This window comes from Lichenostomus cassidix, chromosome 2 (assembly GCF_008360975.1).
Source record: "Lichenostomus cassidix isolate B80296 chromosome 2, HeHo_3.0, whole genome shotgun sequence".
NCBI classification, from domain to species: Eukaryota; Metazoa; Chordata; class Aves; order Passeriformes; family Meliphagidae; genus Lichenostomus; species Lichenostomus cassidix.
Genome location: NC_139482.1, coordinates 40,059,963 through 40,084,363, shown reverse-complemented (window position 1 = coordinate 40,084,363; position 24,401 = coordinate 40,059,963). Strand labels below are relative to the sequence as shown.

At 40.6% G+C, this 24,401-nt stretch overlaps 1 protein-coding gene across 9 annotated transcripts in view; it reads right to left on the bottom strand.

Annotated features, from left to right (window-relative positions):
• RBMS3 (RNA binding motif single stranded interacting protein 3) overlaps window positions 1–24,401 on the bottom strand; it is a 713,047-nt gene that overhangs the window by 450,855 nt on the left and 237,791 nt on the right. For 2 of the 9 annotated variants that reach the window (XM_085051168.1, XM_085051169.1), the window contains exon 1: window positions 984–1,537. The exons of the other annotated variants lie outside the window; for them this stretch is intronic. In XM_085051168.1, the coding sequence (XP_084907294.1) occupies window positions 984–1,058 (75 nt within the window). In that variant the 5' untranslated portion in view covers window positions 1,059–1,537. Of the gene's footprint in view, window positions 1–983; window positions 1,538–24,401 lie in introns of those variants that run through there. 9 annotated transcript variants of the gene reach the window in all.

Below are 24,401 nucleotides of genomic sequence, written 5' to 3'. Positions count from 1 at the left end.
TTTATTTACTGAAACTGTTAATCTGTGGCTGTGAGGTCACACTTCACCTTGTGAAGTGTGTATTTTTCCCTTTTTCTTTTCTCCAAATACAGTACCCTAACAGCATTTGCAAACTTTCGGTTTAGGGCTTTCTTTTGTTACTGTCCCTTGGTCACACAGGAAATCTTTTCAGAGAGCAGACTATTACACAATGGCATTATAAAAATAAGGCTTTAATTAACTAACTCATGGCCAGGTAACATAGACTTCACTCAGCCTCTCTAGGAGAGGCAGGCCTGCTTTCCAGTCTGCTGGCATTTAAAAAATTATTAAGACAAGAAGAAAGAAAACGGAAGCATCCGCGCTTGGATACACTCTCCAAAAGTAGTTACCCTCTATTTCTAGACCTTTTAAATGCAACAGAGTACAGCCACATCATCGTCAATATATAATGAAATATTAAAAGCAGAGCAACGCACTGAAACAAACTCCACCAGATTTACAGTCGGTTAGCTCCGAGCTCTCCTCTGAGCTCCACAGCATCTCCTCCTCAGCTGATTAAAAGTTTGAGTTGTCACAGACAGCTCTTCTAACAGCAAAATGCTTTTAAGCTACGAATAAACTGTAGAGATCACTGGAAAAGCCACCAAAAGTATTACATGTCCGATGCTGTCCAGAGCAATCTTTATCCCATGCTCTAACAAACACACTACCTGCCCGCTGTTACGATAGCGTTAACCGCACTGTTCTCCCCAAACAATAAAAGGAATTAGCCGACGCCAGCAGCCCTTGGGGAAAAAAAATAAATTAAAAGAAATAAAGGGGAGCGCAGACAGTAACCTTCCTGCCTCTCTCACGCCTGCTTTCTGCCTACCAGCTCGGCTCTGTGTGACACCGAACCGGAGGAAGAGACAGAAAAATCGCCAAAGAGAAGAGGCGAGCCCGCAATTCGCGCGGCTCCGCTCTCCATCCCCCGCCAGGCGCCCGGCCCCGCCAGCCCTTACCTTGGTTTGGAGATAGTGGGGGTAGTAGTAGGTGTACTGGGGGTACATTGGCTGCTGGTCCAGGCGTTTGCCCATGTAGCTGGAGTCCTTCTGGCTGGTGCGGGGAACTCGTTGGCAGGGTGTAGTGCCCCAGGGCCTTTCTTCCTCTCACGCCGCTATTCCTGACAGCGCGGGCGACAGAGGAGGCTGCCGAGACTTCCTCGCCGTCTACCGCGCGCTACTTCCAGCGCAGCCAAAAACGCGCCCGCAGGAACATATACGTGTGTGTGTGTGCGTGTGTGTGTGTGCGCGAAGGGGGTGTGTGCGGGTGTGTGTGCGTGGGTGGGTGGAAGCCCCGTGCCCGGGTGCCCGCGGCGGAGCAGCCCGCCTCCCCCGCTGGCAGCAGCGTGCCTCCGGCGGTGCCCGCTGCCCGGCTCGGGAGGGAACCGTCCTGCCAGAGGAGCCGGGAAGACAGTGCAACTCCAAATCTCCGCAGAGCCTCTCTCTCGCTCGCTCTCTCGCTCGCTCTCCTCGTCCTCTCCTCGGCTCGCCCCGCTCTCGAGCCCTCCCCTCTCGCTTCCCCACCCACCCCCCTTCCAACCAAATTTAAAAAAAAAAAAAAAAAAAAAAAAAAGGGAAAAAAAGGAAAAGAAAAAAGAAAAGAAAAATAAAGAAAAAAAAAGAAAATAAAAAAAAGGGGGGGAGGGAAGCGCCTTCCCCAGTCTAGTTGCCGCTGCCTCCCTCACGGAGTGACATGGTGCTCAGGGCTCGTCCTGTCTTTCATTCAAACCCCCTCCGCGCCGCGCCGCCGGTGGGAGGGACCTCGGCGCGCCGCTCCCCCGGGAGGTCGGCGCAGGCCGCGCGGCCGCCTCCGCGCCCCCGCCCGCTCCGCTCCGCGCCCGCGCCGGACCGGGCAGCTCCGGAAAGCGGCCGTGCCACTCGGGAAACCCCAACGCCGCGGGGCGAGGGAGGACGGAGAGCAGCCCCGAAACGCGGTTTTATATTTATGATTTTAATTTAACAAAAAAAAAAAAATTAACAAACGGGCGGGAGAAGGTCACGGAGCCTGGTCGCCGAGCAGGGAAGTCGTCGCCGTCCTCCCCCTTCAGCAAACTACTCCGCGCCGTCATCCGGCACTTCGCGGAGAGGCGACCCCGGGCCAGACATATTAAATACATACTTTGTTAGACCGCTTATATAAGACTTGGTTTATTTAAAGTTGGAACAAAATGGAGGAAGAGGGTAAAGAGGAAATTCGGCCGGCCTGATGTGCGGGTGCCTTCCCCCAGACGTGTGAAAATACCGCGGTACCACCGAAGTTACCGCGGCCGCGTTTCCCCCGGCGGGGCACTCCGCACGCAGCAGCTGCCGCCCGGGCCCAGGTGAGGCCAGGTGTGCCCCCGCGTCCGGCCGAGAGCCCCACACCTGCCACACAGCCCAGGCGTGCGCGACCTGTGTCAGCACCGCCAGCCCAAATGTTTACCCTCCGAACGACTCGAAGGAAGAGTCTGTCTCGCAACAGGGCTATAAATCATCAGGAAAAAAAAAGTGCGTGAATAACAAAATGTTTCCTCTTGTACACGAATCCTAGAGTTTCTCGTTTTTCAAAATAACTAATTTCTTTAACATGTCATCAGATTCCTGGGCCTTTCTACAGTGGTTTTGCCTATTTATAAATTTTTGGGGAAAAAAATGTGGGGCAGCAGTTTCTTTTTGTTTTTATTTAAATCATCCATAGTATTGCAGTGGGATTGTCAGCTGCTGTATTATCAACCAAATTGCTTCAGAAAAAAAAAAAACCCAAAAAAAATTTATAAAAAGAATTTCTTTAAAGGGACACTTCTCAAGGCTGGTAGAGCTAAAATTAGACTTGCCAGCTGTGTTTTGGTTTGTGGGCACGTGCTTGCACATGACAGGAACATGGAAATATCACGCTTTATTCTGGCAGTTTGCTGTTCTCGTAAGCAGAGGGTTTTGTTATGGATTCCCATAACTGCCCCACAGCCAGTTAGTCCATGAGCAAAAGAAAGCAGCTAAAGGAAAAGGGCAGTGCGGGAAGCCATATACACGCTCAAAATACTGCCTAAACACTGTGCTTTCATCACTAGGCATTAATAATCATTGGTAGTTAGGCACCTCTGCCACACAGTGGGAATGCCATGCTCGCATAGGTATTTTTCCCCTGTTGCAGGAGAAAAACTTTTGCAAAATGAGTGTTTTGTTCCCAGAGTACTGTACAGGCATTCACCGGGTTCTTGCACACCCAGATAAGCCCTGTGGAGCGTTACTATCGCCCCAGCTTCTGAATCTGCTAAAACTGATTCAGAAGAAAAGCCTGGTTGGGTAAAATATTGAATATTTCCATTCCCTAATGAATTCCAAGCTGGCCAGGACCATGTGGTCCCTCTTCTGCATTCATCTTCTGTGCTGAGAAGTGAATTTAGAAAAAAGACAGGAATGGAAGGAGAAGCCCACAGTCCCCGCCTCCCAGCCCCAAAGTTTGTATCACCGCTCAGCTTTAAATGCGCTGCCTCTCATTGTAGTGCATGATACTCCACTGATACTCTTGCTTACGCCTTTTTCTCCCCCCACCCCTCCCCGGCTTTCCCTGAGGGTGAAATGGACTGTTTGAGGGTTGGGATCTGCAGAAGTGAATAGTGATTACTTGACGGTACGTGATACTTTGAGCCGAGACAACTTTCAAATTGTTCTTTCAACTGCCAGAATTAAGTTGTTGTGCTTCTCTCCTCACCTTCTCAATTTTCCCTCAGGATATTAACGCAGTTTTTCTTGCTAAGCGGTTTGCTTGTAGAAGTGGATGTAACCAGATTTGGGAGAAGAAAGAACCTATGTGTACAGGGTGAAATAAAAGATAAATACTAGAGGAAGTAGAAAACTGTGCATTCGGACCAAGAACTCTATATGAACATGCAAGGTTTTCTGTGGCCATTATTTTAAATACAGAAAGGATTGTTTTGGCTATATCATCTGAATACTGCAAGTATTTCAAATCATGCCATCAAATTTCAACCCAACATTTCCACATACTTCCACATCAGATGCACTGGCCAGTAGCTCCAGCAGTTCTCGCAACTGAGAAAAGATGGGGAGCTACAGCAGGAGTGGGACTATTTTTGAGTGGGTAACAGCTCCACCTTTCTCCTGGTCTCTCTTAGCAAAAGCCTTCAATATGCAGGTGATTTGGATTTGCCTTTTCACCTGTAATCCTGACCAGGTGCTGAGCAGACTCTGCTGTTTGCTCTGAGTGCTCAGCATCTTGCATGATTGAGCCTTCAGAGATGCAAGACAGAGTGGAGGCAGCAAAAATAGGAATTCAGTATAAAAGAGTGGGGGGCCAAGGGGAGAAGACAGGAGGCAATATAGCATAGCAGAAATGCAAATGAACAGCCACAAAAGCAGATTTAGATAGCATACAGCCTCTGAACAAATGCTAGTGCTGGAAAATGGAAAATTTCCATTTGCAAAATACAGACATCAAAAAGATCATCTGTGACTTGGGAGCACACTGTTTAAATAGAATCCCCTTCATTTTCTGGCCTGTGCATTTGAATAACTGAATCCACTTGCAAACTGAAATAGCAGTTTGCCTACCGAGTGTTAAGTATAAATGTTCCTCAAAAGAAAAGACAAGCTGTTCGATCCCAGTGAGCAACAGCAAGCAAACTTCACAACTGTTTTTTTCTTCCTATGGGAGGGCTCATTATCAAGCCCCAGCCAGCCCCAGCCTTGGGAACCCAGGGAGTGAGCCAGGTCCCAGTGCATCTGCAAAGGCACTCCTGTCACTCACCTGAGGGCAGAGGCAGATTCACAAGCCAGGTGAGCAGTAAGGATCTCTTCAATGGGAAGTTTAGAAACGAAATTAAATAAATGGGAACACATCATCTGTAAACTTGACAGCCAAGTACATTCAAAGAGAAGCACCAAAGGATATTAACCCAGCAACAACCAAAGCTGTGGATAGGAAACCTGGAGTTAACTGACAGGGAGGGAAAAAAAAAAAAAAAAAAAAAGACTCCTTCTCCTAGCAGCCTGAAGTACAGAAAAATTACATGTTTGGATGTATTTTTACCTTTCAGAGAATGCAGATTTCTTCATTCACAAAAACTGGGTCAAAAGAAAAAAACAGACATCTACTAGAAAATTCAGGGGTTTTATTTGATAAAATACAATTCTCCTTACACTTTTTTTTTTCAATAAGCTTTTTACCTATTCTATTAAAACCTGCTAAAGTCATAGGTATCAGAGTCAGGGAGCAATTCAAACATTTTCTAGCTCCTTGCTCTGTAAAAGCAGCAACACGTATTCTAGAAGATTTAGCTGACAAAATTATGTCAAAATTTTCTAAGTCAGGGCTAGAGAAATAGAGATACAACCACCTAGCACAATATAATAGGTTAAATTTTAAAAAAGAAAAAAATTATATTTGGCTTATATTTTTTACACTGTCTCTCTACTTTTATTCTCACTATTTACTCATTAAAGCTATTACAAAGGAGACCATAGTGAGGCTTGACAGCTTGTTTACAATGGATTACAAGAAGAGCACTGATTTTATTTTTTGATCTGTCAGCTCCTTCAGTCCAGCTACCTTAAAACTACATTAATGAACACAGAATTTTACTATTTAATGGCTCATTTATCAATCTGATTTACCTAAGGAGAGCTAATCAAGTTTCTAAGAAGTGACAAATCCTGGTACAACCATCAGTAAAGCATGTGATAGCCACAGAGAAGGTGGGGAGGAAAAGACACAGAGGATTGAAGCACTTAGCTTAACAATAACAGCATTAAGTCTCTAGGATTGACAGAACCTCTCTGAATTGGGGGATGCCACTGTTTTCAGGTGCACTCCTTTCACAAGAGACCAAGCACCACTGAAAGTGGCTTTACCCACACACACACCTGCATGGAAAAAAAACAGCCAGGTTTGCTCTCCAACCTTCAGTGCTAACCATCACACCACCACAAAGTCGAGAATTAGGCAGAGCTACAGATGGCCTAAAGTAGATCTGAAAGAGTTAATGGACAAGATTTTTGACAATGGCAAAGGATTACCATCTATCATCGTACTTCATTATTTTTCACTTTATCGTCTTCTGTCTTTACATTATGGCTTGGATGTTTCCATTAGTCTACTTTTACCTAAAGACCCAATCCTAATGGAAATCTTTGGACAGCAGCAGAGTGAAAAATTTTAGATGAAAAAGTGAGCAACAATGAACATTCACTAAATTGGTTGTATTTTCCACCTGATATAGTCCTTTACAAGCACAAGTAAGTGAAACTAGCAGTCAGTTGTACAGAATGAAATTACAGTCTGTACAACTAATGTCCTCTTTCTGCAGATATTAAAGGATACAACCAAAGTAAGTAATACTTAGTCCTTTGTCTATAGTCTGTTTCCTACACATCTCAGAACACTTTGCAAGGGTTAATTCATCCTGCAGTGTGGAAGAGGATTAAGTAACATGACCAGTCAATGGCAGTGCCCCAGTTGTGACAAAAAATGGTTGGTTACTCTTGCCTCACAAACCCTCATTTCATGGTAAAAGCCAAAGCGAGTAAGACCAATGGGGGAAAGGATTGGTACTTTCTATCAGTTTTGGAAGGGATTCATGTGGAGAGAAAGCAGTGCAATGGCAGTGAGATGCAATGTGAAGAAATGGGAGAGATACATTGGCTGTAGCACATCATAGGATCACACATCAATAGTTTAGGGCTTTCAGAAAATGCCAGGATTGAGCACAGGTTAGAAGACATGCCTTTCACAGGTGGTATTTTTTACAGGAACTCCACATCACAAGCTAGTAAATATTGCATCTGGTCTTGAGGCTAAACTCTTAGGATAAAAAAGACAAACAAACCTCCAAACAGTAAGATGTCTACCAAGGCCATTTCTATCTTGCAGCATTTTAACTTAATACTACCAGCATTAGATGTGGTATGATTCCAGAGGGAGAAAATTCTTCACCTCCCACCTTCCTCCCTACAAAGTCCTGCTTACTAGTCACTTTCCCCACCCCTTGTTTACTTAAAATTAGATTGTAATCAGGGAACATGAGATTTTTTTCTCTTCAGGAAGTTTATTTCTGAAGGTAATGGGGAGACGTAAATATGCTGCCTGTTTACTGAGGCTCATAAACATATACGAACACAGGCAATTAATTGTCACTGAAAGAGTTCTAGCAAACATGGAAAATCCTAGCTTTTTAGGGCATGTTTGACTAAATGTTCACCCATCATGTACGGAATTACTTAGTGAGATATTAATTTTGTGCTCCAGCTGAGGGTAATCACAGAACAAACTGGCATTATTCAAGTTACTCTGGGAAATTACAGCAAGGGTAAGCTTAAGAACAAAGGCCAGCAGGAGTCGAGCCTCTCAACTTGAAAGGAATTATCTTTTCCTCTAATTGAAGTGAGGGCTGTTTTGTTTTGTTTTTTTCTTTCCTTCCTCTTGCTAGATTTCCAACAACACTCTTTGGCAGAATGTCTCCTTGCAACGGGGTTTTGTGCTTACAGCCCCTGAGCAGTGGCTCATCTGCCTGGGAAAGTTTACTTATGTAATTGCACCAGCATCCTCGACAGCTAGCGTTATACCCACATAATGCCTCATATGGGCGTGCTTCCCTGGGAGTGATTATGCTGGTAAATGCCCCTATTTACGTAAACCCAGACTTCTGGGTCCTGTTTTCCTGCTGGTGCTGCTGCTGACCTACGCCACGACCTTGGACAAACCGCTTCTCCTGCTCCCTCCTGTCTGTCTCTGTCTCATGAGTGTCAACTGGAACTCTTTATGGTCAGAACAATCTCTATGTTTTTACAGTACCACAGGGGAACCTCAATTTTGGTAGGGCACCAAAACAACCCAGCAGAAATCTGTAATAATGTATGTAAACAGTTTGCTCTTCCACCATCCAGACGGCTGCTATTAAAGAATTCACAGGCTGTGGCATTTTTTTTTTCTTTGCATGGGAAAAAGTTAACAATAGGCAAGAATGGAGGGTCATTTCAGGCAACATTCCATCACTATCAAATATAATAGATTCTGCTTTCTCCATACTTATATCCTCCCCAGCATGCCAAGACACATTTCTTCTTGTCTCTTTCATATCTGGCAGGCTTATTTGCCCACTAAGTAACACTTTATCTAATGCTGGCTGTAAATAAGGCCTGAAGGAGCCTTTGCTAATAATTTCTATTTCATTTCCTAATAGACCCCCTTCTAAAACAGAGTACAATTATGGCACTACCCTTGCAATTTAGTCCAAAACTTAATTCAAATTTTTGTTTGTAAAAATAATTTTTCATTACAACTACTGCAAATTTTATGGTTTTGATGTAATCTCAAAATATTACCTCTTTTTTTCAGTTTAGTTCAAATTTGATTTTTTATTTTAATTTTTCTATAAAAATGCTGCCTTCACCCAACTGCAATAAATATTTTCCTACTTGATCCCCCTGTAAAAGGAAAAATCAAAGTCTAAAAAAAAGTCTCTCTTCCATGTTTTCAAAATTATCCTAAGCAAAAGCTTTCTTTTATCTCTACACATGAAGGAAAATATTATTTAGGAATTATACAAATGAAATACCCCTATTTAAATCAGTCTCTAGGGAAATGTGTTCATCAGTTGTTTGTTTTTAACTGAAATTCATGACTGGGAAAAGCAATCTGCACTTTAGCTTGTGCCAGTAAGCCCTACAGTAATTCAGAGTCTATTCAGTCCAAAGTATTTTATAAATAAAGAAAAATCACAGGTTGGGATGAACTGTAATCTTCAGCCATAACAAAATGCTATTCTTTTCCTTCTCACCTAAATACAACCGGGAACTGGAAAGTATATAAAAACACGTACTAGGACTGCTAGTGCCTTCTTATCAACATGTAAAGCTTCCCTGAAAGCATTACAAGAAAAATTATAAGTGTCCACTAAATATGGAATCAAAAGATTGTGTGTAACAATTCCCAACAGAGGGGGAATTTCCGGCTCTCAAATTCTGTCTCACCAAGATAGGGAGAGAATGCATGGCGAATGGAGAAGTACAGTACTGGGAGTTGGGTAAAAAGTTCCACATGCAGGTAAGCTGCAGACTTGAACCAATTCTTAGTTTTTCAAATCAGTTCATTCTTTTATAGGAATAATAGCATTTTTTTGTAATGGACAGCTTCCATTTACCACAGAACCAATGCAGCAGCCGTGCAAAATCAAACCTTATGTCACACTAGATTACTGTCCATCATAACCAAAGAAAATGTATTGAACTGAATATATTTGGTTCAGGAAACCTGTATTTTGTCAGCTGCAGTATAGTTCATTGTGCATTAAACAGCACCAAGCCCATTCTGAAGAGAGCACACTATAGAAATGTTTAACCTCCTAATCCTGTGCTTATACACTTGCCAGAACAAAAGGGAGGGTAATACCTGACAGCTAACAAAAATAGGGTTAGAACTGACACTTTCCTGTACCAGAAAAATTCTTTGGGTAAGAGATCATTTATTTCCTGCAGCCAGACAAATGCTAATTATAGCTCAAATCTTCCTTCTTTTTTCCCTGTACCATTTCTTTTCTTCTTTTCCTTCGTCCCCTCCTTGGTGCATCTTTTCTTCAGTGTGGTTCGTCAAGTATTTTTTGCCTTCAAAAATCTCATCGAATCTCTACATTCTCCTACATCTGAAAGTTATCTGGCTTGAGAATAATTTGCCCACCTTCTTTCATGTATTCCAGCTAGAGTTTTTAATAAAGCACAAGGACTCAAGGCTACTGTATTTTTATTAGGAGATGGTGGAAACTTTACAATGATTTCTATTCACATTCAGCAAATGCTCTTCCCTATTGTTCTACCCTATTTACATCTCCCAACATCTTATTCCCAAATAGTTTTTACTCTGTAATCCTTCATCTGTTTTGATTCCTCTTTATTTCTGTCCCTGCCTAACTGGCTGTCTTGCCAGCACAAGCACTTTCTTTTTCTCAATCTTTTTTCTCCATTATTTTTTCTGTTGCCCCCATTCTTCAGTCACAGATGCTTTAGGCTCTACTTTCTTACTTATGTTGCAGTTCTTTGAATGCAGAACAAAAATATTCACGGGGGGAAAAAGATACCACTGCACTATTCTTTTTAACTTGGAAATCCATCCTACTAGATGGGAAGAGAGAGCACAGTGTGCCATAAACATCTAAAGTCATGTCAGCTAAGGTGCCTCAGCGGGGCTGTGGACAGAGTTAAAACAAAGGTGAGAATATTAGGTTCATTAACAGAGGAAGAATTGGGTCTCATAAACTGAGGATCCAATCAATCTCACCTCTTACTGACTTCTTTTCAATAAAAGGCCTTAAAGACATTGCTGCTAAGTACAGATGTACAAAGGTTCCCTTCTCCTCACAATTGCAAGTTGTATACCGTTGACATCAACATGCTTGTCTTTTCAGGATCCAACGGTAGCAAAATATATATCAGCTTAAAAATATAAAAGCAGTCTTTGCCAAAGAATTCTCACCTCCCATACAGCAGGGTAAGAATTACAAACAGAAAACACTGAAAGTGAGAAGCAGTTAAATATTAATATTTTGATATAGTTTTTCAGATGAAATACTGACACAAATTCAGCTTGCAGATAATTTGCACTTTGGCCATTTGGTACATTCCCACCAAGCAAAGGTAGATATTTCTGTACTGGGAAGAGCTTGTAGGAGAAAAAAACCCAAACGGTAACTGTATTTCATTAATTGGGAAATTGTATTTTAGCAATAGATATTTCTGTGTGCTAGTCAATTATATGAATGTTTTATCAGAAGGGCTGGTAGCATTCTGCCAGTACAGGGGCTTGACATTTCCCATGGTCACAGATATTCACTGGAGTGAACTACTGGTTTGCCAGATCTCTAGCACCGCAGCTGAATATTTCCATCCTGTAGATGACATCCTCCCTTCAAATTCATGGTGAAAAATTTCAGTCAAAACATTTGTCCTCTTCCTACTTCTCAAAGAAGATACAATTTTTGACCAGTGCTGGAATAAAGTTGTGCCAAATGAAGGCAAAAATGGCCAACCTCATCCAGCTTCTTCTCCTTGGATAGTGGCTGGAAGAAGCCTAGGGGAAGGCAAGGTTTCTTACAATGTGTGGAAGAGGGACCTGAAATTTGCCCAAATGGGTGACTCATTCTGCTAGGGATGCTAAGTACCTTCTACCTTTCTTGTGAAAACTTCCCAGGTTTGGCCACATGAGAAAAAAGTCCCTGCATCCTCAGCATATGTCTCCCTGAAGTCTCTATACCTGCTTCCCTCCCAGCTTGCACAGACCTCTGCACACAGACACAGAACGGCACCTTCCTCCCAGGAACTGGAGCTGTACAGAGCAGGAGGCAGAGATCACAGGCATGGCAGGAGATGTTGGCACATAACTGGTAGTACTGTGGGGTATTGCATTATCTCTGCAATTATGATACTGCTGGGCTGTTGGGGTGTTGCCCATCACTCACTGAGATGAGGACGTGTGGAGGAGGGAGCACAAAAGGAGACTGAGGAGTAAAAGGGGGATGTGCCTTGGTTGCAGGGGCATCAAGGCACTGATGTTGTAAAAGGAGACCAGGGTGAGTAAGCATTACAGTCTGAAGTGGAGAAGAATCAAACAGGGACCTGGTAATAACTGCGCAAAATGGGACCTGAGATTAAGAATCAACTAAAATTAAGAATGAAAAAGCAGGAGTGCTGGGAACGAGGTAGTTAAGATGAGCCAAACTGATTTGGAGGGTTAGGCAGGACACGAGAGGAGCCCAAGTAGGTGAGAATATAAAAGGACATACAAGACAAAAAAGGAGCATAGTCCTTTTCCCTCTGCATCCTGGAATTTGTAACCCCCAAATTCCTGACATTGACCACTCCTCTGTTGTCAACAAAAATCATCTACACCCAGCTGCAAAGTGATCCAGCCCCTTCTAGCACTGGTCCACACAGGCTATTAAAATCTAATGCTGCCAGACTCTACATATCTGTGATAAATAGAAAGATTTCAACCTTGCTGACAATCCATTTGTCAATATGCCATAGGATGGCATTTTCAGGTTCCTTTATTTTTCAAAGCTAAAACCTTTTTCACACATAAATTAAATTAAAAGAAGAAGTGGGAAAATTCCATATGATCCCACATTTAAGGTTAATGAGTAATGGGATAATTACAATGAATAATAAAAAGATAATGAGTGTTCACAGAAAAGCCCATTACAACTGCATAGACAACCATCACTCTGTAATTTTATACCTTTTGAACACTTGACTTTGCAACCTTAATGCTTTTTTAACATTGTTTTTGCCTGTGTAATGATATATAACAATCTCCAGACACCATCTGCAGTCTTCATATTTCCTTGATACCTTTCAAACAAATTTTCATACTGAGTATGAGAAGAGGTAAGTGTTTATCTCACTGAGCAACAGCCAGGAGATAGTGAGGGATGCATTTGGTTGTTGCTTTTCTGCACATTAATAATTCCTATCGCAACAGCTGGGACCATGCTACAAACTGTTGGGCTTGCTTCACCTTTTTTATAGCCTCTGTTTTTATGACAGTTTTGTAAAAATTTTCTGATTCTGCACCTTGCTTTGCCCATTGGTCTAACAGTGTTAACAAGGTTTTGGGACACAATTAAATATTGTACTTTATTCAGTCAGGGCTGTGTCTGAGAGCATGGCATCAACCATTTTCTTGATTCCTTTCCATCTGACACTGCACTGCTTTACCTTAGTTTTATGTGCTGTCTTTCACTGCTGGACTCCTGCTTAGACACAGTACTAGGCACATTTTTAATTGGAAAGAGGCATTGCATGCTTACAGACTATCATCATATTTCAAGTTTACTGCTAGGAAAAGCCAATATTAATAAGGGCTGCTTTTGCATTTCTTCAGGTATTACATATTTTAGCTGCAAATGTCAGCTTTTAGCAAGCTTTTACCTCTTGTTTCCAAAGAATTATATTAATAATAAATGCCCAGTAGGACTGTCCCAACTTCTTGTCACTCAAGCAACTCTGGGTCACCTTAAAGCCACTGCAAGTCCCTGAACATCTGCATCATTCAGACTGGAATCCTAATGTGTACCATATAGCAACGACCGCTACACTACCTGCATGCTTATACGCAGGTGGTTCTCTTGGCAGCTGAGATTTCTGTTTGCAATAAAAGAAAAAAACCTGTTTGTAGTAAAGAGCAGACACTTTGGGGGGCCAGCTCAGTGAGCTGACTACCTGTGGAGCATACATTCTCATTTCCAGTCGCATGACCCTGAAGCAGTCGTTGCAGTCTGAGTGGAAAAGGGGAGTTAACACTAAACAATATTAGATAAGAGTCAATCTCTAGTCAGCACTCTTCAAACAGCAAGAGAAACATGTCTTAGGTGTAAAGTGAGAGATCAAGTAGGAGGAAACAGTAGTGCAGAATGATAGGGCAAATGAAAACCCTCTCTGCATGCTTCTCTGAATTGGTCTTTTCTATTATTAAGTTCCTGGCTATAAGAGAAAGGTGACAGATCCCATGCTCTCACTGTCACAGCAAGTCATTCACTTGTTCTTCAGCATCACAAAGAGCAGTATATGAACTTCACCATATTTATATATCTATTTTACACAATAATTTAGTTGCTGCCTCCTTGCATGTAGGAACCACAGCAAGACCTAATTAAAGAACTAGTCTTGTAACAGCACTAACCAGCAAGGCAAAAAAAAAGAAAAAAAAATCAGGTGGTGTATGGATACTTAGTTGTATAACTTCTACAAAGATGAATGAAAACAGATACTCTAAATTCCAACATGCTGCATTGAAAAGGACCATCTCTGAACTGAAATAATGGATGGCTCCCTATATACAAACACTTATACACATGTAACTCATGATCCAAGTAGGCTGGTAGATGATAGGGTGCCATGGCTTTGGTCCCACAGGACAGTCTGGAAGCAGTTGGACCTGGTTCAGCAGAGCTCTCTCTTAAACATCATGATCATTTCCTGAACCAGCTATTAAAACCCACTTCCAGCAGCGGACTTTGCAAGCTGCACACCCTGCCACTCACTCCAGTGCTCCTCGGAGCCCTACAGTGCCTGTGGCTCTGCTTGTATGCAGCTCTGGAATACCTTCAGTGCTCAGTCCCCAACTCTGGCCTCCTCCTTAGAGCTGGTGGTTGTTGCACGTCTGCCAGCATGAATACCAGCGCCTTTTGGCTGGGGAAGAGGTGTCATACCAAGCCTGGGATTTCTGGAATATGATACTAGGATTTCTACATTAGCCTGATGGAGCTTCTAAATTCCCACCTTACTCACTTTATATAACACAACAGAAAGTATATTAAAAGACAAGCAGCAAAGTGAACAGCTAAAATTTCTGGAGCACTGGAATTAAGACTGCTTATTCCACCTTAACTACATCCTTGAGTCTCTTCATTAGAATAAAATCTGCAGAATCACATCTAATTCTATTGGGAGGCCCCTTGTCTCGTTCTCAGTGTTGAATGGGCACTGCTAACTGTATGACAAAATATTTCATATTTTATTTTCTCATCACTTTTTAATGCCATACCATATTTCCTGTACAGCATTCAAACTCTGCTCTGAAGACAGAATTATTAATGTTTGCACAGACTCTCAAGCAGGTTTTTTTTCACTATAGTGACAGTGTGCTTTAGCATACATGTAGATTTATCTTCCTAACACCTGAGACGGAGAACTATGTTCATCTCCAGTTAACAGGTAGGCAACTAAGGCACATACAAAATTAACCAAGAAGTCAGCACTGGGTTTTAATGCACATTTTAAGGAAGGACATACATTTGCAGAAAACTGTGTATCATATGGCACAGCTCTGCTCAAAGATCAAGCCTGAGCCAGGACGTATAGGCTTATTGGTCCCAACTCATGTAAAATGGGGGCTCCAGGGAAGCCATCCCTGCTATGTCTTGTCCACAACATTAAAACCTGCAGCTTCTTCTCAACCAGTCATCAGCCACAGAGTGATCAGTAGCAACAAGACCTTCCTGTCCTCCCCTCTGGGATCAGCCCACCAAACTGCAGCAGTGAGCTTTGTGGATATCCTGGCAGCAGAGAGACCTGATGAGCCTCGCTGGGCATGGACTGCTCCAAGCCCCAGACCCGCATGCTAATCTCTATCTTCTTGCTCAGTAAACTTAATCCTACTCTTACAGCAACTGAAAAGAAAGATTCCTAATGGGAAAGGATGGGAAATCTTAACAATAAGTAGTTCCATCAATCCTTTTCTATATATAAAATTAATGATACTGAATTGTAAAATTATCAGAGAATGAAGCAATAATTTTATGAAATAGAGAGCTAAAATAGACTCCAAAGGATTAACATCCACAGTAGATTATCCCCTCCATACTAAATTGGGTAATGGATTTCTCTGAATAGGATATTTCTTTATAGCAGAAGCATGAGATATTCTTTTTAAAAAGATAGGTAATATCTTACTTTACATATGCCTCGTGTTTTCTTTCGCTACTTCCTTCAGTCATTTAGAAGTAGTGATCTTGACTGATGACACAAGTGCATATTCTTGTTGAGATATCTTAATATGAGGGGAAGAAACACACAAGCCACACATGATCTTCTTTGGAAAGAAAGAGCAGAGGTCTCCGCTTGAAGATTTCTGGTCACTAATAGAGTATGGATAGGACATGAGTAGGCAAAAATAGCAGTGTGGTTAAGATACTGGACTAAACTTGGACGATATCTTCTGGTTCCTGGCTCTGCTGCAGACATCCTGTGTGTCCTTGGATAAATGCCTCTTGTGAGGCTAATTTCATTTATGTGCTCATGTACATAGTAATGAGCCTCATAAACAGCCTATAAATATAATCACTTGAAATAATTTTTAAGGTACAATCTCTCTCACTCAGTGAGGGATTTCATATTCTCTTGGGAAATGAAAAAGTTTTTTCTAGGCTAAAGCATGAGACTGGTTTGGAGCCATCTCTATTTCAGTGGCATCTGTGTGCACATTTAAATTTGGCACATGCAGACCATTATGATTAAAAAAAGTCCGTATTATTTGCAGTATTTCTCATTTTCTTTCTCAGACTGGGATTGTTCCTATTTATAGGAACTCAGACTGTAGGAAGCAAGGAGAGACACATGTATAGATGATGATATCTTTGAAATATGTACTGGCTCCGTGTCCTTTTTGTTCAAAATTCTTGGAAACATCCTGTAAAAATCTGTGAGCATGCACAACAGTTATGATTACTCACATAGCCCCCACCATAAATCACAGATTCATATGTACATCTGGAAGTTACACTTCTCCACACACACAATATGTGTAGCCATACAATTCACAAGTTAATTTCTACAGGAAGGGTGGTCCTAGAGCAAAGGCAAATCTGCCAAATCTGCTAACCAGTGTGATATTTCACCATTTGTCATACAAGGTACTCCTTTACTGCTTCAGGGGGTTTTTTGGTGCTCTGACAGCCTCTGCTGCAGACATCCAGAAAGGCCAAGTAAAAAACTGCTGCTCACAGCAGGTCTACATCAGGTGGGCAGCAAGTGCAATACACCATGGACCCTGGGACTAGCCAGCACACACAAACCATGTCAAGGTTAGACCACCATAGTGCTCCCAGTTTTGTTTGTGGATCCTTTTTCAGCCACTTCCTTTTCAACAACAGTGCTCTCCTCCAACACATATCTTTGCAGTTGTTGACCCTCTGTAGCTTACATGAAGCATAAGGTGTCAGGAAAAAGTAAATTTTAAAAGTAAATTTTTCAATCTGTATCTATTGTTTGCACCTACTAACTATGGTTTTGTAAAAATACAACTACCTACTTTCCAAGGTAGACATGCCTTATTTGGAGAGGTCATTATAGAAACCTATTTCTTCTTTTTTCTTTTTTTAAATTTAACTTTATATATCCAGTTAAAAACTATGCACATGCAGTCATTTCTCAATGGATGATTTACAGGCAAAACAGAGTCCAAATTTGAAAATTCACCCCATGAGGAATACATTTGTCATAAACCAAAGAGTTTAATCCTATGAAAGCATAACTGAAGATAAAGTAACTATTGTTTCCCTTAAATCTCTATAGCATTCCTTGCATCATGTTACTGTTTTCAAATAACTAGAAATGCCAATATCTTAATGAATTAGACTACTACAAAATAGCCTAAGATTGTTAGAATACCCAAAAAAAAATCACAATTCTAACATAAAAGGGAGCAGGCAATAAGACAAAATCAAGGACATAAGCAAAAGAAACCTGCTGTCTCCAAATAAAAAGCATTGAGGTGCAATGCAGCTAGAAAACCTGTGACTGCAGGTTCTACAAGAGCTGATAATTCAAATGTGATGACTTACATATAAGCCATAAAAGCAAGTGCATAACTATTGTGATAGTTTGGTAGTTACAGGGATTTTTTATAGGAGTTTTTTCCTGGGTGGGAGTCATCGTGTATTACAGTCACTCAAGTGAGTTCAAGTTCATTTAAGGGCAAAGGTATGTTTCTGGAACTACTCCTGCTGTCTGATCTGTCAAAGAATTAACAGCCCTAGCAGTTAGGAACAGAAGCCTTACCAAGCAGGATACTTTTGTAAGGGAAAGGAGAGAAGACATGAAATTAAGAACCAGGGCCTCTCAGGAATGGCCAGATGTATTTGTTAAATGCCTCGGCACTGAGATGTCCCAGTAACAATAAGGCCTGTGGCAAATCAAGAATCTTGACACTCCCAAGAACTTGTTACCTTTGGCAAGTAAGTTATGTCTGGGGAGATGATGTGAAGGAAGTGAGGATGTACTAATTGTCACATTGCAGTATTACAACATTATGAATAACATTCATAATGCCATCGGATACCTTCCAAAAGAAGACTACTGATACAGCAAAAAAAAACACCCCTAATATTGGCTCATATTTTATTAAAGCTGAGGATACAGTGACAGCTCAACAGTAAACTGTATGTAACAATTACTCAATAACAGGTTGTACAGAAGGGTTGGATAGTTTCTTGCTTGTATCCTTTTGGCAATTTTTTTTCTCTTTTTTTCTTTTCTGTCATGTAATGACAAGGACATTGCTCATGTTCACTGAAATACCTCCAACTATACAAGCTGTGATCAGTAACACATTTACCAGCATCTCACACTGCCCTTATATTGCTATTTTCTATTTTTCAGGGAAATACCTTCAACACACACGCACAGAGTAAATCCAAAATGAGCCTTAAATAATCTTGTTCAGGGCAACAGAGAATAATGAGTGTGTCTTCAATGAGGGGCATAATTACAACAAGCTGTCAAAGGAAACTTTAAGAAGGTTTGGGGGCAGGGGGAATTAAAAGCTATTTACCTCTATCAAAGCAGAATGAATAAGGGTAATGAGTAATAACCCTGAGAAAATGACAACAAAGGGGAACAGTCTCAGCACCATGAGTGGGAAATTAATCAAATTCCTCTTTTGTTAACAGGTGTTACACAATAAATTCCCTGTGTTCCACCCTGAAAAAGCATCCTTAATACCAGAAAAGAGAAAATGCTAAGAAGTAAACAAAAAAAATGCTACCTTGTCCTTACAGTACATCATTGGCAAATGTCTCAAAGCACTTTTTAGTTCAACACAGTAAAAGAAATACCAAAGCTCAGTGTTTCATGGCATTTGGATTTAAAATCATGGGGAAAATCCAGCATCACACATTAACAAGTCAGCAACGGATTCACAACTAGGAGATCCATTTGGACAACACCAAATGGTTTTCAGGAAGCACAAGGTAACAGCTAACAAAGCCCCAGTGTGCCTACTGGAGATAGGCAAGCTTGGCTATCTTGATTACATCTACCACACCTCAGCCCCTTAAGCCAGGGAATACTTAGTTCAAGTCTGAGCAGCACAATGCAGTTGTGTAAACAGAGGATTGAAAATCAGGAAATCCTTAGTTCTAAAATGGGATCCAACTGTGCCCCTTTTTCCTGTCCACAAAAAAGTTAATGAAGCAGCCTAAGCAATCAGCCCTATCCTCCCTCCTGGACAGAAATAGTAGTGTATAACTGCCACTCTCAGTGAAGTGCTGGAAAAATTAACATGGATGGTTTGAATAAGTTCACATCCTTAACATATTCTGAGGAAGCAAAAGGCTCCATAAGAATTAAATATTGTTGAAATACTGAGTAGAAGATCTTTTCAAGGGGAAATTACTACATTTCCTTTCCTTATGTATCAATTACTCATTAATGCAGCAAAACGCAGAAAGATGAGATTTGACAGTTCTCAAGGAATGGTTTTCACTCGTACATATGCTCTTGATTTGACACTACAAATAAAAATGGTATTCAATGAACCCCAATCATCTTCCTAAACCACTCCTGAGGGCCACAATTTTAAGACTTTCTGTGCAGATTATCTTTCCTAATGTCCATTCCAACTTCTTCTTATATACTTACTTATACCATATAAGTATACTTATATTTCCTTGAGAAATAGCACACACAAAGCATATTATTGCTCCTTCTTGTAAAATTATTTGAGGACAATTAGTTTAGGTGCTTATTAATTTCAGAGATTTTGAAATATGCCTTGCACCTTCAGATTTATCTAAACCTCTAAAAATCAATTTATATTTATTGAAATAAATCTGAAAAGCCTGAAAAATGAAGGCAATTTCTAAGCAAAACAAACACCCCATCTCAAGAGTATTAAATGTTCTTTATAAAAGCTAATGTGAATGCCCAAGAGATCTGTGTGTTTTAATGAAAAGCTATGTAACATGCAGACGAAAGTATTATATCAGATCATGGAACTGTGAGCTTAAAAAAAGTTCAGGAAGCACAAACACAAGAGGAACAATGGCAAGGTCATTTTTGTCCTTTATATCAAATGACATATTTACAAATTGCAGTAAACTAAAGTAAAAAAAAAAATCTCAACCAACCACAAAAAAAAGAAGAAATTAAAATACAAACAAACAAACAAACAAACAAACAAACAGACCCAAGCAACCAAAAAATAAAGCAAAACCAAACAATACACCTTTTCTTCACTTTTTGCACTTATGCAACTGACGTAGCTGTGTTGAGGGATGTAGTCAGCTGAATGGCAGTAGCTAATATAAATGAGACTGAATAGGAGGGCAACATTTGGAAAAGACCCTCTAGAAAGAAATGAATCGTGTAGAGAAAACATGAGAACTCTTCTGCAGAACAAAAGGTACTAAATTGCTTTTGAGTTTTGCTCTTCTTTTAGAAGGTATTTGAAAATAAAAAATGTTCTTCTAGTAACCATAAATAATTTCTTCAAAAGGACAATGATCCTGTACAAGCAATCTCAGCATCAAAGTCCAAAGAGAAATAAAGGGTTCCAGAAGGCACAAATTCCAATTCACTCACCAGCCAGGCACTTTTCTCCTCAGTCTGTTTTGGAAAATCTCTCCCTAAAAACTTTCATAGTTTTTTATTATGCAGTTTTGCTTCATGTTGAACAAATACAATTAAAAGCAATGGTATATAAATGTGAGAGTCATGGGCCTTGGATAAGTCAGTGAACCTTGCAGCATATTTGGCCCTTACGTGAGATTTCACATGAACATATACAAGCTTTATATCATGTATTAACTTGTTTTGTTCAGAATAAGACAGGAAAGTTGATCTAATCACACTAAATCCTGAAGAACCAACAAAAAGAAATCTCCTTTACCCAAACTACATGCTTAGAATGCATCCCAAACTTCCCGTGTGTCATTGGCCATGCTGAGCAGACAGGCCTATGATTTCTAATCTAATCAGCCTCAGAGTGACTGTGAAACCAACAGCTGTGTCTGAGCAATTGGAAAAATAGATACACAACAAAGGGGGAGACCATCTCATCAGGGCTTCTCCCTCAAGTGCATAAACTCAGCTTCAGTGGAAAGTATAAATATTTCATTCACTATTTTGTACTGTATTTCTCCTGGGATTTGTGCTCCAACTACTTTCTTTTAAAGGTGCATTAATGTCTTCTTTTAACAGCATCCCTTCTAAACTTTTCCCCTTGCTTAATGGGCCTGAAGGGATTAAACCCTTAGCAGAAAAATGCATCTGTTGTACATAACATCACAGTATTAGACTATCATAATACCAACTCATTTATTTTCATTTTGTGGAAGTATACCTTCCCTTGAGAATGATGCTACAGGGTATATTTCCTTCCTGATGCTTCCTTTCATGTATTGTATGATGTTAAGGAGAAACACTTGTATTCAGACATCAGAAGCCCAAGGCCCACTTTTTGTTTTGCATTTTGAGGCCACATTTTGCCAGAAAGGTATCTAGGTTGGCCAGCAAAGAGCTCCAGAAATTCTGCCTGTCAGAGGGAACATGCAATGTACGTTCTTCGTGCTTGTCACAGCTCTGGACACTGACCAGACAGAACTGATTTAAATTTGCTTTCAATTTAGGTGACCTCCTTCCTGTGCATCAATTCAAGGAAACTGAGCTTAACATTTCTGTGAGGTCAGCTGTGGTGTACACACACCATAACAGTCAACACCAGCCCTAACTGTGGTGCCATTTGTCTTGTATTGGGCAAGGCTTTGTCCATGCATAGTTACAGCTTCCGTAGTCCTTTGGCTTCACATTGAATACGACTTCCTGCAAGTGCATCATAGTCTCCACCAAGACCAGGTCTCCAAAATAGCCTTGAAATCAAGAAATTAGAGGGACTACAGGTAAAAACTGGTAACTACTGTCTGTTACTTTGGTAACTTAGTTTTGGTAAACTTAGCAAAATTTATAGTTCACCTGAATGGAAAGTGAACTAACTTCGCTTTAATGCAGGTAAAAGAAGTTGTGTATATTTTGTGCCAGACTCAAACTTAAGATGTACATTTTCCTATTAGATCGAGACAGCAAAGACAGTCTTAGGTAAAATTTTCCAGCGCAGTTTTGAAGTAACTTTTTTGAACTGAATGGAGAAGCATGTTTAATTCTCCTAGCTAACATGATAGTGATCAGGAAGAAATGCAGAGCCAATGCTTAATGGTTCAAATGGAGATGTTGGCAAGGAGCTGGTTTGGAAAGAGAAAGATCTGCAGAGGTTTGGACTCAATATTAATCTACATTGAACTGAAAACCATAAGTTGCTGGAGAGGAAAAATGTACCAAATTTTCCTGACTGTTTGTTCATGCTAGCTTTTTTGCAGGGTCCTACACTCTTCCAGGTTTAAGGACAGGCATCAGTCTTACTTTAACAGAAAATTAAGATGTCTGGTAAATAACAAAGGCAGAGGATGGCAGGGTCCCTCAGTCAGAAAGTAGATTATGCAGCCTGCAGTATGCTTGCAATGCAACAGACCTCCTTGAGTACATGAGTGTGTTAATCAATAGTTAGAATTTTTCTAAATGTATAACAAGCTTCACCTTTTGAGAACTCATATTATCCAAGAGGGGGGTTAATGAACATTAGCAAAAAACAGAACCATGGTTGCAAAATCCTAAAATGACAGGGAAAGGAAAATAACACCAACTTGGAATCATTGCAGGCTTGGCGACTGAATGATGCTGAGAAGGGCACAGTCCCTGTTGACTGAAACTAGAGATGAATTCAAGCCACACAAATTCCAGCTCAGTTTCAGAGTTGCCATTATTTTTGCAACCCTGCACAAATCAGCAGTCCTCTGTGACTAGACTGCCCTTGCTGTCCTTTTTCTCAGTGCAAACAGTGGAATAGTCTGCTCTGCCTAATGCACAGAATTACCGAGGAATAAAAGGCTGCTTCCTGTCCCTTTCTGTGACTTTCTTGTTTACCGTAAAGCTTTCCCTATTAGCCAGAAAATACAAATGCATTTGACTTCCATATTGCAGCAATGTATGGTTACATAATCTTTCAGTCTGGTCGGCCTCCCCACTTGTCTTTCATCTTCCCTGCATAACATCTGTTTTTCAAAGACAACAGATTCTCCACTGTTATCCTGGGACAGCGCTGGGACATCTTCCCTGAGGAAGACATTTTGTTGCTGTTTTGCTTTGTGTAAATTAGCAGCGACATCTTCTGAGATTTTTGCTAAACCTTTGGGGCTGTTTTTCCTTTGTAAGGTGTCTGACTAAAGTGTCAGCTGTGTTTTCACACTGGACAGCCAACACATACTGTTTTGTTGGTGCTTTCAGTATGCTGAACTATGTAAAAGCCGATGTACAATGTGAAAGGCAGAACATAACAGACCTGTATTACTAGCATCAGCCTCTGAAGCATTTTCATGTCCATTTATCTCAGCATATAGATAAAATACCTTAGTCAGGGTGGCAACTGCTACTAGATTACTCTTTTCTACATCACCATTACATATGTAGCAAAAATACACAGCCCTATTTTGAGATTTTGTGGTCTGTTGTACTTTACCCTCAGCTGATAGTTCTCATTTATTTCTTGACATCATAGTATATATAATGTGGAAGCTCCTGAGACTAAGAACTTTACTAGGACATAAAAATTGACTAATTTTGGTTCTTCCTCCATTATGGAGAAATGTTCAATTGGAAATCCCCCAAAGACACCAAATCTTTAACTTTTGGAATCTTGGCCCTTTTAGAAAATTAATCCATTTTGAGTTGTCTCTTGTTAAGCATTGAGGATCAAATTTGCCTATCAGTTTTAAAACTGTAGATACATCTCTCTCTCTCAAATACCTTTTACATCCACAGAGCTATCCACACTTCTAATAAAGCTGAGATGGATCCAAGACTATATTGATCTTCAGACATTGCCTGTGTATATTAATCTCCACTACTTTTTTCAGAGTGTATTTAACTCATTGACAAGGTAATTGGACCACTGGGTAGGTATAATGCTACAACCACAACTGTTTCCACAGAAAGCCTCTTTCTGATTTTTCCCCAAGTCTCTCTCATCAATAAATGTTGATATTTTTGCAGCAATGGGGGATCACCTGAACCATGTAGAAAAGGAATAAATATGGAATTACCAGGCCCATGTAATAGCCATCCAGAAAGGTTATAAAAGCAATAAGCACCTGAGTCAGGTAAAAGGTTTGCGTATGTGTGTAATATGGGAATATTTACATAAGTACTCCGTTCTAGTCAAATCTGAAATAAACATCACCAATTAGATTGCATTTCAACTTGTTAAACTGATCAAAACAGAAGACATGCATGTGAACTGAAAATTAGGATGGAAAAAAACCCATCCCATCAGGCAGTAATATGTAATTTATCTTTGAAGCGAAGAAACAGTGACTCTGCATGTGTGCTTTTCTGTGGGATGAAGACCATAGCTTTTGTGAAACACAGGCAAAGCTAAGACTGGAAGTTGGATTTGGTTTCTTATCCCTTAAGATGGCACATAACAACTGCTATCCTAAGGATTTTTAACAGGAAACAAAGGCTGGAAACTCTCCAAAGATTTCAAGGTAACACAGAAGCTAAAGT